Here is a 15,153-nt window from a genome sequence, read left to right on the forward strand (position 1 = left end):
ACCATAAGGCTTGCAAAACTTTGACCACCTGATCCATAGACATCTCGCTGCAGGAGACAGGATTAGCTCACTGAAGTCTTAAGTGTTCTCCCCAAACGCGTCAAACTTGTGTTAGCTGATCCATCACTATTTTGTACATACTATTTTGTATTTTCAATTGTTCCTTGTGGGCCCACTTATACCTCCAACAGATTCAAATCCAACCCCCCAGACCTCTCTGGCAACCTTGCCTGGCCTCCGCTGCTGCCCCCCATCTCTGGTTCTCTGCCTGTTCTTGCTGAGCTCCCTCTCCTTGGACATGGCAGCCACACCAGGCCCTCTGAGGCTCTTGTCAGCCATTCACACCTGAGTAAGAATTAGCTGGCAGTCCACCAGGAACAGGATCGAGACACACTCCTGGCACCAGGGTGCCAGTGAGCTGAGGGAGGATGGGGGAGCCCAGGGAACCCACAGAGAGAAGCAGAAACTGCAGGGGTCCTGGACCTCAGTCACAAGCTTTATTGTCTCGAGCACGGACTCGCCACACTTCAACAATTCCACTTTGGGGAAGGGAAGGGTGCGGGAGGACCTGGGGAGGGGGCGTGGCTGAGCGCACACTGGGCAGGCGCAGATGCTCACAGGGAAAGCACTCGCCACCCGCCAGCCCGCCCCGGGGGCTCAGCCCCTCCCGGTGTGGGCTTTTGGCTGTTAGTAGACTAATCTCCAGTGGGCAGGGCGGCTGCCTGACTGCTGGAAAGAGTAGAATTTGACTCTGGGTTAAGCCACTACAGCATTGCTCCTAGACCGTTGTTAATAAAACCGCATGCAAGAGCTACCGAAAGCCAACGGGGAGAGGGGAGGGGACCGATGGGACTAACTGGCCATCCCCAGGATGGGCTGCTTTGGGGCAGGGACGTGAACACCACCCACCTGTACCCAGGAGCACTCAGAGGCTACCTGGGCTGCTCCCAGGGCACCAACTGCATACCTGTCCTGGTGCAATTCAGGAACACCGTGATGGGCCATCAGATCCCCCCCTCTAGCCCCTAGTGGGAGAGGCCCCTGTGAGCACTCTCCCTGAGCTGCGGGAGGAGGGGCAGACGCTGCAGGGTACAAGGCAGTCACCCATGGGCCCTCCAGCTCTAAGAGTGGGGGCTTTGGGCAGACGCTCTTTTCCCAGCACGCATGAGGCTGGAGTAACTTGGCAGGGCTTGAGGGGAAGCGGGGGAGGCAGGGAGATTTTTCTTGTCCCAATCATCCTTGGGCTCTTTTCTTGGCTACAGAAGACAGGGCTTCGAAAGCCCAAGGCAGATGCCTTGTACCACCGAAAGGGGGCTGTTGGGTTGTGTGTTCCTGTGCATGTGTGGCCACGCCCCCCTGAAGGCTCACCCACGCGCACCTGGCTGTGCATGTGCACGGTGAGGTCGCAGGAGCATTTGCAATGTGTGTGGTCACGGCCCTGCCAGGCCTGGGGCTGGGGCCTGGAACCCGAGGGTGAGCGTCCACATGGTCTGAGTGTGGCTGACTGCAAAAGTCCCACCTACATGGCACGTGTGCACGCATGACCCCTCTGAGTGTGTGTGTGCCAAGGGTCAGTGGGTGTATATGTCGGGGTCTGCGTGGGTGAGTCTGCAGGTGGCAGGCCCGGTTTCGGAACATCAAGTCAACCCAGGGGACAGCATATTACTGACCAATCAAAACATACCCAGAGCCCTAGTCCTGGGCCCCCCTGGGGCCGCCCTGCCCCAGCTCCAAGCCAGGTCACTGGGGGTAGGGGGTGCAGGAAGGAGAGGGGCTTCCAGACTTTCCTAATACCGTGGCTCCCGGCCTTGGTGACCACCCTCCGGCCAGCAGCTCGGAGCCGTGTGTGCGTTGGGGTCAGGGTGGGAACGAAGGGCCTTGCCTCCCAAGCACTTTGAACCTGGGGCCTCACTGGGCAGACGGGCTGAAGGGAGCTTGTACCACTGCATGAAAGAGGCTCAGTATGCGGGGACAAGAAGCCCTGGGGACTGCCTTGGCCTGGAAGCAGCTGCAGAAAAGGGGGTCCCCCACTGGCTCCTAAGGAAGGAGAAGCTGGAGCCCTCCTCTGGCCCCTTCCCGGAACAACGGCTCTGGGGTCTGAGAGGGACCCAGGAGAACGGGAAGAAAGGGAGGGCAGGGATGTGCCCAGAGGGCCACGATGGTCCTCAGGGCAGCTCCTTCTGGGCAGGGGGCCTGGCCGGATCATCTCGGCCTCCCCAAACCAACTCCAGAAACCGCCGGGGTGTCCAGGGTGTCCAGGGCGTCCAGGCTCAAGGTCCCGGGGGCCAGGCCGGGGCTGTACCGCCTTCTGTGGAAGGTCGCGCTTGAGGAAGCCTCCTGGTCCGGCAGGGGGGTCGGGGTAGGGGATTGTCCGCGGTGGTGGGTACGTTATTGTTACACTGTTCTCTTCTCCAAAGCGACAGTCCTGGCCCCTGCCTGGAGGTGGCGCCGCTGGGGCAGGCTGGAGGGGCTCTGGTGTGGACCGGGCAGCTCCACAGTGTCCCTCAGGGTCAGTGCTTGTCCTGGAGAGAGAATGGGCTTGGTCAGCAAGTGTCTCAGTGGGCACAGGGACAAGCGGCAGAGGGGGTGGGGTGGGGCTGGGGGAGGAGACCCACCTGGGCCAGGTAAAGGGAATAGCATGTGCAAAGGCCCTGAGGCAGGAGCAGTCTCTTCGCTGTGTGTCTGGTGAGACAGGAGGCCGGGTGGGAGCAGTTTATGAGAATTGAGGGGAAGAGGCGAGAGCAGGTGGGTTTTACAGACAGCTCTGAGGGCCTGCACGGAGGCTGGATCCGAGGAAAGGAAAACTGGTGCTGAGACCCCAAGCCTCAGTTTTCGTGTCTGTAAACCAGGATGACCCCCGTGTGCCTTGCAGGACAAAGCCGCACAAGGTCTGGACATCAACTCCCAGGGTGCCTGGTACAGGCAGCTCCTCTGCAGACACAACCCCACCACGTCCCACTACAGCTCCGTGCCTCCACCCTGCTCTCAGGTCCTGCGCAGGGTCCCCTCCTCCCCGCGCCCATCTCTCTCTCTGCTTCTCACTCACAGGGCCAGGCCCTCGGCAGATGCTGTGGCCAAGGTTCTCCTGTCTCTACGTGAGCGCCTGCGGCCGTGGTCCCACTGGCCAAGCTGGAAGGACTAAGCCTTCCTTCCTGTGCTCCAGCCTCACTGGCCCAAAGGTCACACAGCGAGCCAGGGACAGAGCCTAATCGGGCTAGCACCTGGGCCCCAGGTGGGCTCTCTAACACTGTGGGTGAATGCCAGTGGCTAACTGTGGGGTGGAGGCCACCAGGCACCCTCTTAAAACACAACACAGCAAAGACATTCCCAGCAAGGGAGTCAGGTCCATGAAGTTTTAGGAAACAAATTTTCCACCCACAATTTTATAAAACATAGACTTTACGAAGACTGCTTAAGGAAGAGAGAAAATATTCAGTAAAAAAAACAAGAGGTGAAATAGAATATAGAGCACACTACCTACTCCATTAAAATAATTTAGGGAATTCCCTGGCGGTCCAGTTGTTAGGACTCCACACTTCCTCTGCAGGGGGCCCAGGTTTGATCCCTGGTGGAGGAACTAAGATCCCACAAGCTGCGCGGCGTGTCCAAAAAAATAATAATAATACAATACAGTGTAGTAATTTATATGTTACTTTGCAACCATCACAGTAAAGACCGGCTCAGGCAAGATTCATGAATGGATGACGAATCCAGGGGACATCTGGGTGAGGAACAGAGGATTCACAAGGTCTTCCAGAGTCTCCACCGAATGCTCGTTAGGAAATAACCAGCAACTACACAGCGGAGGAGTCAGACAACACCTTGACCAGGTGATCAAGATTCACTCAGGAATGAAGGGCAGATGGACATCACACACCGCAGTCATGATGCCCGGAGGAGAACGTGGCACTGACTGTGTATTCCAGCCTCAGTTGTAGAACCTGGCTCTGAGCAGCAGGAGCCATGGGACAAACCCCAAAGGAGGAATCTTCTATTAAAAAAGGAGGGAGGACGGTATTTCAAAAACGTCAATGTCGGGACTTCCCTGGTGGCGCAGTGGTTAAGATTCCGCCTGTCAATGCAGGGGACACGGGTTTGAGCCTTGGTCTGGGAAGATCCCACATGCCGCGGAGCAACTAAGCCTGTGCACCACAACTACTGACGCTGCGCTCTAGAGCCCGCGAGCCACAACTACTGAGCCTGTGCACCTAGAGCCCGTGCTCCGCAACAAGAGAAGCCACCGCAGTGAGAAGCCCGTGCACCGCAACAAAGAGTAGCCCCCGCTCACTGCAACTAGAGAAGGCTTGCGTGCAGCAACGAAGACCCAACGCAGCCAATAAATAAATAAATAAATAAATAAATAAATATCAATGTCATAAAAATCAAAGTGAAGCTGAGGAAATGTTCTAGATTCAAGCAGACTAAAGAGACATAACAAGTAAATGCAATGAGCTGACTCAACCTTAGACTGGATCCTGTACTGAGGGGGAAAGAGCTTTGAAGGCACTCCCGGGTCAAGTGAAGAAATTGGGTATGGAGAGTGATTGGATATAAATCTCGTATCAGCATTACATTTGCTGAGATTTTTTTTTTTTAATTTTTAAAAAATATTTATTTATTTGGTTGCGCAGGGTCTTAGTTGTGGCAGGCGGGCTCCTTAGTTGTAGCTCTCAGCTCCTTAGTTGTGGCACGTGGGCTCCTTTTAGTTGCGGCAGGTGGGCTCCTTAGTTGTGGCACATGGACTCCTTCGTTGTGGCAGGTAGGCTCCTTAGTTGCGGCTCACCAGCTCCTTAGTTGTGGCATGCAAACTCTTAGTTGTGGCATGCATGTGGGATCTAGTTCCCTGGCCAGAGATCAAACCCAGGCCCCCTGCATTGGGAGCGTGGAGTCTTAACCACTGCGCCACCAGGGAAGCCGCTGAGATTGTGAATTGTACTGTGTTTATGTAAAATCATGTCCTTTTTCTCAGGAATATGGACTGAAGTATTAAGGACCATGACACATGCAATTATACTCAAATGGTTCAGAAGAATACTCCATGCATATAACACACCCATCTACACATAGAGAACAAAAGATAAAGCAAATGGGGCAAAGGAGTAACAACATGTTATGTTGGGGGAAAGGAGAGCTGATGCTCTAGGTGCTAATTTTATTCTTGCCACTTTTTTGTCAGCTTGAAATTATTTCCAAATAAAAAGTTAATGTCTAAGTGTCAACCATACTTCAATAAATTTTTTTAAAAGTTAATGTGCACACACATCTGCAGACACATACATATACATATAACAATTATTTGCAGGAGTTCTGTTCTACAGAATCACACAGATGCGGAATCAGCAAATACTGAACCATTGCTCCCAGTGGAAATACAAAGTTCCTGCAAACCTCTGGTCTGACATTTTCGTTGATTGATCAATATGTAACCATGTTTCATGTGTGCTTCTGTTTAAAGACACCTCACTGAATATATATTGTTGACTCATTAATAATGAACTCAAGGACAGCAGCGCCGTAGCTCATGCCTGAATGAAGCTTCTCTAAAGTACTTTCTGGAAGGCACATTGCAGCCTTCTTGCACTTAGGAACACTAGACAGCTCTTCAGCAAGACACTTGGGGACCATTTTAAACGGCAGAAATCACCAAGAAAAAAAGCATGAAAATGTGAAAAACATGTCACTAAATAGACCGTGAAAAGGACACTTGTTTGCAGAATGAGCTAAACAAGAAGGCAGCACGGTGTTTTGTATGAGCTCAGCTGGGAACATGCATGTCCGGTGATTACATTTTTTCTCCACTCTGCACGGGTGTCCACGAATGACCAGGAAAGTGCTATGAGTATTGATTTTAGGGTTACAAATAAATGTTACCAAGTAGGTAAGTCTGCAAATACGGAACAGTGAGGATTGACTGTACACCCATACACATACACACGTGTACATGCTTAGCAAAGTTCAGGAAGGATATCACTTTAAAATGTTAACCTTGGTCATCTCTGGGTAGAAGGGCTACGGGTAAGTAATTTTTTTTTGGCTTCGCTGCGTGTCTTGCGGGATCTCAGTTCCCCAAGCAGGGATTAAACCCAGGCCCACGGCAGTGAAAGCACGGAGTCCTAACCACTGGACTGCCAGGGAACTCCCAGTATTTTCTTCTTTATATATTTTTAATTTTTTTCCCCAAAAGTTGCCCAGTAGGCATGTATTACTTTATAATAAAAGGTTTTCTTTTTTTTTTTTTGAAAGAGAAACAAGGTTAAAAGAGCAGGATGGTAACTGAATCAAGTTTGACTACATTCTGTGAGCGACCCTATTGTAAAGCCGCTTGCACGATGTATCTGTGTATTTTTGGTGGCTTTTCAAAGTTTTTCTCCAGAGAGGTCGGCCTGCACGGGAGGGCTGTGGGAGTGGCAGAGTATCTCCCCGGGGCCAGGGTGCCCCTTACCTCTTGTTTGTGGGCCTTGTCTTGCTGATGGATGCCATTTGCAGAACCGGAATTGCCGGTGGCCTGTAAGAGTCGAGGGCAAGATGCTGAGCAAGGTTCACCAGGCAGCATTTCCTGGCTTGTCCACTAGATGGCGAGGTTTTCCCAACAGGACCATCTCAGGATCCAAACTCTGAGCAGAACCCATCAGAATAGGGGTCCCAGGACACACCCCAGGAAACACAGGCTCTCAGGGCATCTCCGCCCTTAGTCTGAGCTCCTCGGGATAAAGCCATGTACCCCTTGTGCTGGGACTCCCGGGGCGCAGGGCGGAGTCTCTCCCCTCAGGACCTGGCTGAGACCCAGCTCACCTGGGACTTTTCGGGGCAGCCCCTCATCGCCTCCATGAGCCTCTCCACCTGCTGAGCCTGGTCCAGCGCGTCCCGCAGGGCATCCTCTGTGCTCATCAGCTGGTGCTGCAGCCGCAGGAGCTCCGGTGACGAGCACGAGGACGGCTCAATGAGGGAGTAGCGCCTCTGATCCGACAGGGACTTCTCTTTGTCCTGGAAGCAGTAGGAGAGGAAGAGCGTGTGCATGCGTGTACGTGTTGCAGGAGGGTGGTCTCTCCTTTAGGCCGGAACCTCATGTGTCCCGCCTCATCTCTGGGTCAGGCCTGAGAATCACCAGGCCTCCCTCACCTAAGGGTTCTCTCTGAAGCATCTTCCTTGGCCCCCGCCCTGAATTCCCAGGCTCTGTCAGATGCTCCACATTCTTCAGGTCCCAAAACCCAGGACCCCTCCTCCCCCTCTTTCCTTCTTGCACACCCCCGCCTCCCTCCACACTGTTTATGTGGGTCCCTCCTCTTCACCTCTAGACCTACAGCCTCATTCCCGAACCTCTCCTCAGAACCCTCCCCTGCCCCAACAGGACATGCCTTCCCCTCCCTTCCAAGTGCTCTGCAGCTGACCCCGCCCACCGTGGTACCTGGAGATGCACCTGCCTTGTGGGCAGGCCAGCCTCCTCACTCCCACACGAAGCTTCCCTGCACTGCCCTCCCTGGGCCGGTGCTTCCAGGGTCCTTCTGCTCTGCTCTGACCCTCTACCCAAACCTCCCCCTCCACCCAAACCTTCCTCGTTCCGGAGGTTTTCTAACCACGAAGCCCGTGCGTAGTTCTCCCAGGGGGGCAGCTCCGTGGCACTGAGGACAGTGCAGGGGGACATGGGAGAGGCTCTCCTAGGGTAAGGGGCAGCCAGTCACGTGTAAATTTGACCAGCTTGTGGCCCACAGAGACAGTCAGCGCGGCTCTGCCCCCTCCACGCGGCTCTGGGAAAGCCTTGGAATCAGAGCTCCCAAATCCACACCAGCCTCGGGGCCTTGGCTTCTGAGTTACGCCCAGGCTCACAGCACCACGAGGACCACGTGTAACCAACCCCCTGCTGGCCAGACCTGCCAGGACTGAAAGGCCACAGGGCGGCTGGGCCCGGTGGTCCCCACACACACAGTTGGGTGCAGCCAGAGTGATACCCTTCTCGCTTAACCCTGTAGGCCCAGGGCTGCTTCCATGGCTGCAGGACCCTCTTCTCCTTCCATCTCCTCCAGCGTGGCTGAGCCTGTGTGGCTGGGTGGGAGGGCAGCGAGGGGCTTTGGAGCAGCTTCCCCTGACAGCAATCCTGTCCTCCCAGACCCTATCTTGTCAACGCTCTGGAGTTGACCAGGCCCAGGAACCGGCCACAGGCTCGTCCTGAAGGTTGACCACAGGGGGATGGAGTGGGATGGTTCCGTCCTGTGCTACCAGCATCACTCGCCTACCGTACCCCCACCTCTGGAGACTCTGCCCAGTCAGGCCCCTGTTCCCCTCTCCTTCCTGAGGTGGATGCGTGAATCGCCACTGTTGGACCCTGAACAAGGAGCTGGTTTCTGGTTGATTACTTCTCTGGATGGTGAGCTCACCAGCTGCCGGTAGCCCATCCCACCTCTGGACTGGTGAGATTCTTAGGAAGTCTTCCTCTGCACTGCATCACCCAGACGGACACACAGCCGACCACAATATCTACAAAAGGGGCCGCCCACGGCCCCTCACTAGGTACCTCGCCGACCCTGCCTGTGGTTCTAGGGGATTTTGAACGCTCCCTGTGACTTGGCTATCCCTGGGGTGGCTCCAGGAGGTCACCAGTCTCCATGGCTGACAGCAGATAGCCCCAGCCCCTCCCTGGTGTCTGCCATCCCGAGGCCGCCCCCTTCCCCACGTACCAGCCCGGTCAGCTGTTCCCGCAGGCCCCGGATGTCATCCTTGAGTTTCTGCTCCTTGATCCGCCACTCGGCCTTGTGGACCTCGCGGCTCAGGTCCCTCTCAGGCCCTGGGGAGTGGCGATTGGCCTCCAGAAGCAACACACGCAGTTCGTTCAGGCTCCTGGAGGGGGCGGGGGGCGCACAGAACACCTGCACTCAGATGGGCCCCTCCCCTCCCGTGCTCCGCAATTTGCCAAGTGCCTGGAGACTGGCCACCCTGAAGGGGGACGCTGGCTACTAAGACAGCACCTGTGCCAGGAGGGGCCAGAGAGGAAATACAAGGCCCGAAACCATCCAACCACAACCCGAGAGGGGCCACGATTCGGGGATGGTACGGTCAAGAGGACTTAGCCTTTCTTAGGATGATTTTGAAGTTTTTTTTAAAAAAGAGAATACTTGGAAGTTTGGGATTAGCAGATGCAAACTATTATATAGAGAATAGATAAACAACAAGGTCCTACTGTAGAGCACAGGGAACTATATTCAATATCCTGTGATAAACCATAATGGAAAAGAATATGAAAAAGAATGTATATGCATGTATAACTGAATCACTTTGCTGTACAGCAGAAACTAACACAACATTGTAAATCAGCTATACTTCCATAAAATAAATTTTAAAAAGAGAATATAGTATTTGTTTAATTAAAAACTAAATAATAGAGAAGTAGAAATATAATGTACATATGAAACTTATATAATGTTATAAATCAATGTTATCTCAAATTAAAAAATAATAACAAAGTTAAATTAAAAAAAACATTTATCCAAGAGAGCTAGCTCACGTGGCAAGACATTTTAAATGCCTGATGTCAAATAAGTTTTATTTCCTATGTCAACTTAATCAACTGGCAGTAGCTACCTGGAGTACTGTGGTGAGAATGATTCTGGGCTTTGCAGAAAAAGAGTGCAGTGATCAAGTAGCAATGTCTTCCATGGGCACAGCACGGGAGAAAAGGACACACACCTTCTAAGCTCTTTCCCTTGCTTGCATCTACTATAGAGGAGGGGAAAACTCCCTCTCTAGGTGGCCATGGGTAGTTGAGAACAAAGTGGAAGTCTGCTGGCACTGACCCTTTCCCTTTCCTCCTTCTTCCTGCTAGGAATGATGGCTCCTGATGGCTGGAGCTTCAGCAGCCACCTTGCAACCACGAGGGAGAGTCTAGCAGAACCCAAGAGAACAAAGGTGTTGGCACTGATATCTTGAGCCACTGAACCAAATGCCAGCTACAGCTACCTCCAGATTTCTTGTTATGTGAGGAAAATAAATCTCTACTTGTTTAATCTGCTGATCTCCCACTCCCATCCTAAGTACCACAGAAGCATGGAGGAGCTCACAGTGGCCTACATCAACCAAGAAGAGCTTCAAGGAAGAGGTGGTGGGAATCCTCAATAATTTTTAAGAGTTTCAAGGAGTCCCTGGGCCCAGGATGCTTGGGAACCACTAAGCTTTCCTATAAGCTCTGCTTGGAGAACTGTGTTAAGAAGGATTCTGAGGCTTCATCGGAGCTTAGCAGTGCACAGTATGGTGATCATCGGTGATGCCAGCCATCTGTCCACCGGGTCTATCCCTGCCCCGCCTCGGGAGAAGACTGGCTAATATTAACTGGGTGGAGTGAGGGTCAGGCAGGTCTGAACACACAGCCCACGGCTGACTCACCGCTCCTTCCTGAGCAGCTCCTGGCTGATGAGAACCAGCTGGCCCGAGGCATCGTGGGTCTTCCGGGACACGGCCTCCAGCTCCACCTCCAAGCGCCGCTTCTCCTTCTGGAGGGCGTCCACCTTCTTCTCTCCCGACCTGCACTTGCTCTCCAGTGCTAAGGGCCAGCCGGCAGGGTAAGGAGGGAGAGCGCTGGGATCACCGTGGGAATCTATCCCACCTGGGGGCCAAGGCCCGGGCAGGGAGCAGGTTTCCCAGGGGTCACAGGGACACACTTCACTGAGTGGGCCTCTCTCGTCCTGTAGGGCCAGGCGGCGAGGGGCCGAGAAGAGCTACTACGAAAAGCAGACCAAAGTTCCCACACAGTAGCTGGGCCCTCTGGTGTCAGGAAAGCAGTCCACCCTTCCCGAGACGGGGCCCGGGTATTTACACTGTTGCCTGGACAAGGAAAAGCTAAAACTTCACCTTGGCCCCGGAGGAATCTGAGGTCAACTGACCTTTGTCGGGACCAATTATGCCACGTGAACGTGATGGGAACTGGATAGGAGTGGGGGTGGGAACCATTTCCCAGGATGGGGGCCGTCTCATGGACACCACCAATGGCATTCTGGCGGACAAGAAGCAGGGCCAGTTTGTCACCAAGTCACAAATTCGACCCCCCGTCTCTCCCTAGTCTCCCCTCTGGCCTCATTCTCCCTGTGCCTTGCTTTCTGCTGTGGCCAAAGACCTTCTCCCTGATTCTGAAATCCTGGTATTTCTTCTAGGGGCTGGTGCACAAATACTGTATCAAAAGGTAGAGAGATTGAAACCCAAGGGACTTCAAGCCCAGAAAGTGAGAACTAGTGATGCAATTTCAGAACACAGAGAACACAGACCTGGCTCTGAGGAGAGAAGCTGGCTGGGGCCCCCAATTATATTATGGACCGAGTGTGGGCTACTGCTCCCCATTCACTGCTGTCCAGGTGGAAGCCCAGTGCATGGGAACTGAGCCAGGCCGCCTTCTCCTCAAGGCAGAGTGGGGGAGGGCACCCTGACGCAGTACCACCCACCCCCTGCTGGACTGGCACACGGCCCAAAGAAAGCTCCCCGCATCTGCCTTGAAGGAGGGAGACTTACCACTTACTTGGGCCCTGAGCGTCTCGGTCTGGGATGTTAAGGCTGTCACCTCTTTGTCCCTCTTGTTCAGCTTGTCCTGCAGGCCTGGGGTGAAGGGAGAGATGAGGGGCCATCAATACTCCAGGGCCAACACTGCGGTCCAGTGGGTGAGGGGCTGGCCCTTCCATCAAAACCCTAAAATGGGGCCACACTTGGCCTCAAGAGTCCAAGTTCTTCCTCATTCCAGTGGTCCCTCTGGGTAACCCACCCTGAAGAAGAGGCACCAATACTGTGTGGTCTTGGGCAACTTAACTCTCAAGAGTCTCAGCTTCCTCAAGTGAAGAATGGGGATAGTAACGGTGCCCAGGTCACTTGGCCATGTGCGTTCAATACTGGACAGCCTCAGAACAGTCATGAAAAAGATTCACGGAAAGTGCTAGAAAGCTATTAACTTTCTGTAAGTTAATGTATAAATTTGACATGATACCAATAAAAACACCAGCCAGATTGTAATTTTTGTGGAACTAGATAAACTGATTCTAAAATCCCTTGGAAAAAATAAGCAAGGCTAGCCAAGAGAGTCTGGCAAAAAACTTCTTCAAAGAGTTAAACACACAATTACTATATGACTTAACAATTCTGCTCCTAAGTATATACCCCAAAGAGCTGAAAACAGGTACTCAACAAGTACCTGCGCATGCGGCACTATTCACAATAGCCGAAAGGTGGAAGCAACCCAAGTGCCCATCGACAGGTGAATGGATAAGCAAAATGTGGTGGTGCGTACGATGCCAATATTACTCAGCTATAAACAGGAATGAAACACTGACATGTGCTACAGCACAGATGAATCTTGAATATATTATGCCTCGTGAAATAAACCAGACATAAAAGGCCACATATTGTATGGTTCTATCTATATGAAACATCAAGAATGGGCAAATCCACAGAGACAGAAAGCAGATTAGCAGTTGTCAGCAGCTGCAGTGAGGAGAAAATAGACAGTGACTGATAATGTACATGCGGCTTCCTTTTGGAGTGATGAAAATGTTTGGGAACTAGATAGAGGAGGTGGTTGCAAAACATTGTGAATGTATTAACGCCCCTGAATTGTTTGCTTTAAAATGGTTAATTTTATTTTACGTTAATTTTGTCTCGATTAAAAAAAAAAAAAAAGAATGGCTGAGAGAATTTTGGAAAAGCAGAACAGGAAGACTAGCCCTGCCAGTAACTGAAATATAAACAAAGCTTCAAAACACTGTAGAAATGGCACATGAAGAGACAGACAAGTCACTGGAAAGGAATCGAAAGTCTAGAAATAGAGCCAATTACCCGATGGAATTTAAAGATGGTAAATATGGTTAATTCAAATCAGTGGAGGCAGGAGATGAGGTTTTCAAAAATGGTACTGGCATAAGTGGGTACTCTTGGGAAAAAAAATAAAAATGGATCCTTACCTCACACCTTATAGAAGAGAGAATTCTAGATGGATCAGAGATTTAAACATAGAAAATGGAACTTAAAAGGTACTAGAGGGAAAAAAAAAAAAAAAAGGTACTAGAGGAAACCACGGAATACATTTTAAAAATAATAAACCCAGGATCCCAAAAAGAAAAGACCTATGTTTAAAAATCTGCACGGCAACCACCACCCAAAGAAGAGTCAAAAGACAAACCACAAATGGGGCGAAAATGTTTGCAAAGTCATATATAAGTAGTTTCTAAAAATCAACAAAAAGATCAATAACCCAACAGGGAAAAAAATGGGCAAAGGATGCAAGGAGAAATGGCAATAGAGTGTCACTCACAGTAAGGGAAAGGCAAGTTGAAGCTACAGCGGGTAACATCTTTTACAGCTGAGATAGACAAAGATCACAGAGTTTGATGAAATATTTTGTTGGTGAAGCTTGTGGGGAAACATACTTTCAACCAAAGCCGGTGGGAGTTAAAATGAGCTGAGGGCTTCCTTGGTGGCGCAGTGGTTGAGAGTCCGCCTGCCGATGCAGGGGACGTGGGTTCATGCCCCTGTCCGGGAGGATCCCACATGCCACGGAGCGGCTGGGCCCGTGAGCCATGGCCGCTGAGCCTGCGCGTCCGGAGCCTGTGCTCCACAACGGGAGAGGCCACAACAGTGAGAGGCCCGCATACAGCAAAAAAAAAAAAAAAATGAGTTGAGCCTTGGGAATTCCCTGGCAGTCCAGTGGTTAGGACTCTGCGCTTTCACTGCTGATGGCCCGGGTTGAGCCTGATGGAGGGCAAGGTAATTTCCTGCAGCAGGGTTTGTAACGGACAAAAACTGGAAACAACCCGTGATCCATCAGCGAAATACACGATGGTAGCTCCACACGATGGAATATTCTACACCATACAAAAGAATGTGGAGACAGGGAGCAGTCTCCAAGATACAATATTAAATGGGCAAAAAGAAGTAAGGGGCCCGAAGGAGTTCCCTCGTGGGCTAGTGGTTAGGACTCCACACTTTCACTGCCGTGGCCCGGGTTCAATCCCTGGTCAGGGAACTGAGATCCCGCAAACCGCACGGCGTGGCCAAAAAAAAGAGTAAGGGGCCCGAATAGTGTGGGAAGTGTGGCACCATCTGTGTCTGTGCTTGTATGTGCATAAAACATCTCTGGAAGAGAGACATGAGTTGGCCAACGTTGTGCCTTTGCGGAGGGAACTAGGTAGGGGACAGAGGATGCTTCACCATATGCCCTTTGAACAATCTGAAGTTTATACCTATTTTAAAAATAACGAAACCAGGTCTTCCCTGGTGGCACAGTGGTTGAGAGTCCGCCTGCCGATGCAGGGGACACGGGTTCGTGCCCCGGTCCGGGAAGATCCCACATGCTGTGGAGCGGCTGGGCCCGTGAGCCATGGCCACTGAGCCTGTGCGTCTGGAGCCTGTGCTCCGCAACGGGAGAGGCCACAACAGTGAGAGGCCCGCGTACCGCAAAAAAAAAAAAAAAAAACACGAAACCAAACATACAATCAGGTTCTCAATAAACTGAGCCTCCGCCCTCCTCCCCTCGTGGGTGAGTGGCTGGTGCACGCAATAGTGCTCTCACCAATCGGCAGATGATGCAAAACAAAGCGGGACCCAGCTCAGAGGCAGGACCGCCCAGCCTTTCCCCATTGCCCCGCATCTCATCCGGCCCAGCGGCCACTCACCCTCCACAGTCTCCTTCATCCTCATCTTCTCCCCTGAAATGTCGTTGGACTCAATCATCTGAAAGGAGAGCCTGGTAAGGGGGACACTCGCCTCCCCCTCTCGGCCCTCAGCCCCAGCCAGCCCACCTCTCCCCAATTCAAGGAGACTTTCAGGGGCTCGATGAAGCAGGGGGCACAGAGGTCCTTGGGCTAGCTTCCCTGACAAGAGGACCCCCTCTGCTCCCAGGGCCCCGGAAGGCTGTTTACGTAGCTTCCACGTGATCACCTCCTAACCTTTCCTTCGTGCAAACGCCTATTATATTAAACAGATGTCTCCTTCCCTGGGATGCCTACAGAGATTGGTCCTGGGACTCTGTCTCCACCATCATCCAGAGGCAAGACTCCCGGCCTTGGTTCCCATCCATAAAGCAAGAATGGACCGCCATGGGGCAGCGTGTGCTGGGCACGCACCGGGGTCGGCTCCCGGAGGGACTTCAAGAAATGCTACTTCTTTTCTAACACATCTTAAAAAAAAATAAAT

At 52.3% G+C, this 15,153-nt stretch overlaps 1 protein-coding gene across 3 annotated transcripts in view; it reads right to left on the reverse strand.

Moving 5' to 3' along the window:
* Positions 1 to 500: 500 nt before the first annotated feature.
* The window catches only part of CLIP2 (CAP-Gly domain containing linker protein 2), a 75,091-nt gene continuing 60,438 nt past the window's right edge, over positions 501 to 15,153 (reverse strand). For all 3 annotated transcript variants that reach the window (XM_079945342.1, XM_079945344.1, XM_079945343.1), the window contains 7 exons: positions 14,634 to 14,691; positions 11,488 to 11,571; positions 10,372 to 10,528; positions 8,673 to 8,832; positions 6,793 to 6,984; positions 6,443 to 6,505; positions 501 to 2,522 (listed from right to left, as the gene is read on the reverse strand). In XM_079945342.1, the coding sequence (XP_079801468.1) occupies positions 2,511 to 2,522; positions 6,443 to 6,505; positions 6,793 to 6,984; positions 8,673 to 8,832; positions 10,372 to 10,528; positions 11,488 to 11,571; positions 14,634 to 14,691 (726 nt within the window). In that variant the 3' untranslated portion in view covers positions 501 to 2,510. The remainder of the gene's footprint in view (positions 2,523 to 6,442; positions 6,506 to 6,792; positions 6,985 to 8,672; positions 8,833 to 10,371; positions 10,529 to 11,487; positions 11,572 to 14,633; positions 14,692 to 15,153) is intronic.

This window comes from Stenella coeruleoalba (genome assembly GCF_951394435.1).
Source record: "Stenella coeruleoalba genome assembly, chromosome: 15".
NCBI classification, from domain to species: domain Eukaryota; kingdom Metazoa; phylum Chordata; class Mammalia; order Artiodactyla; family Delphinidae; genus Stenella; species Stenella coeruleoalba.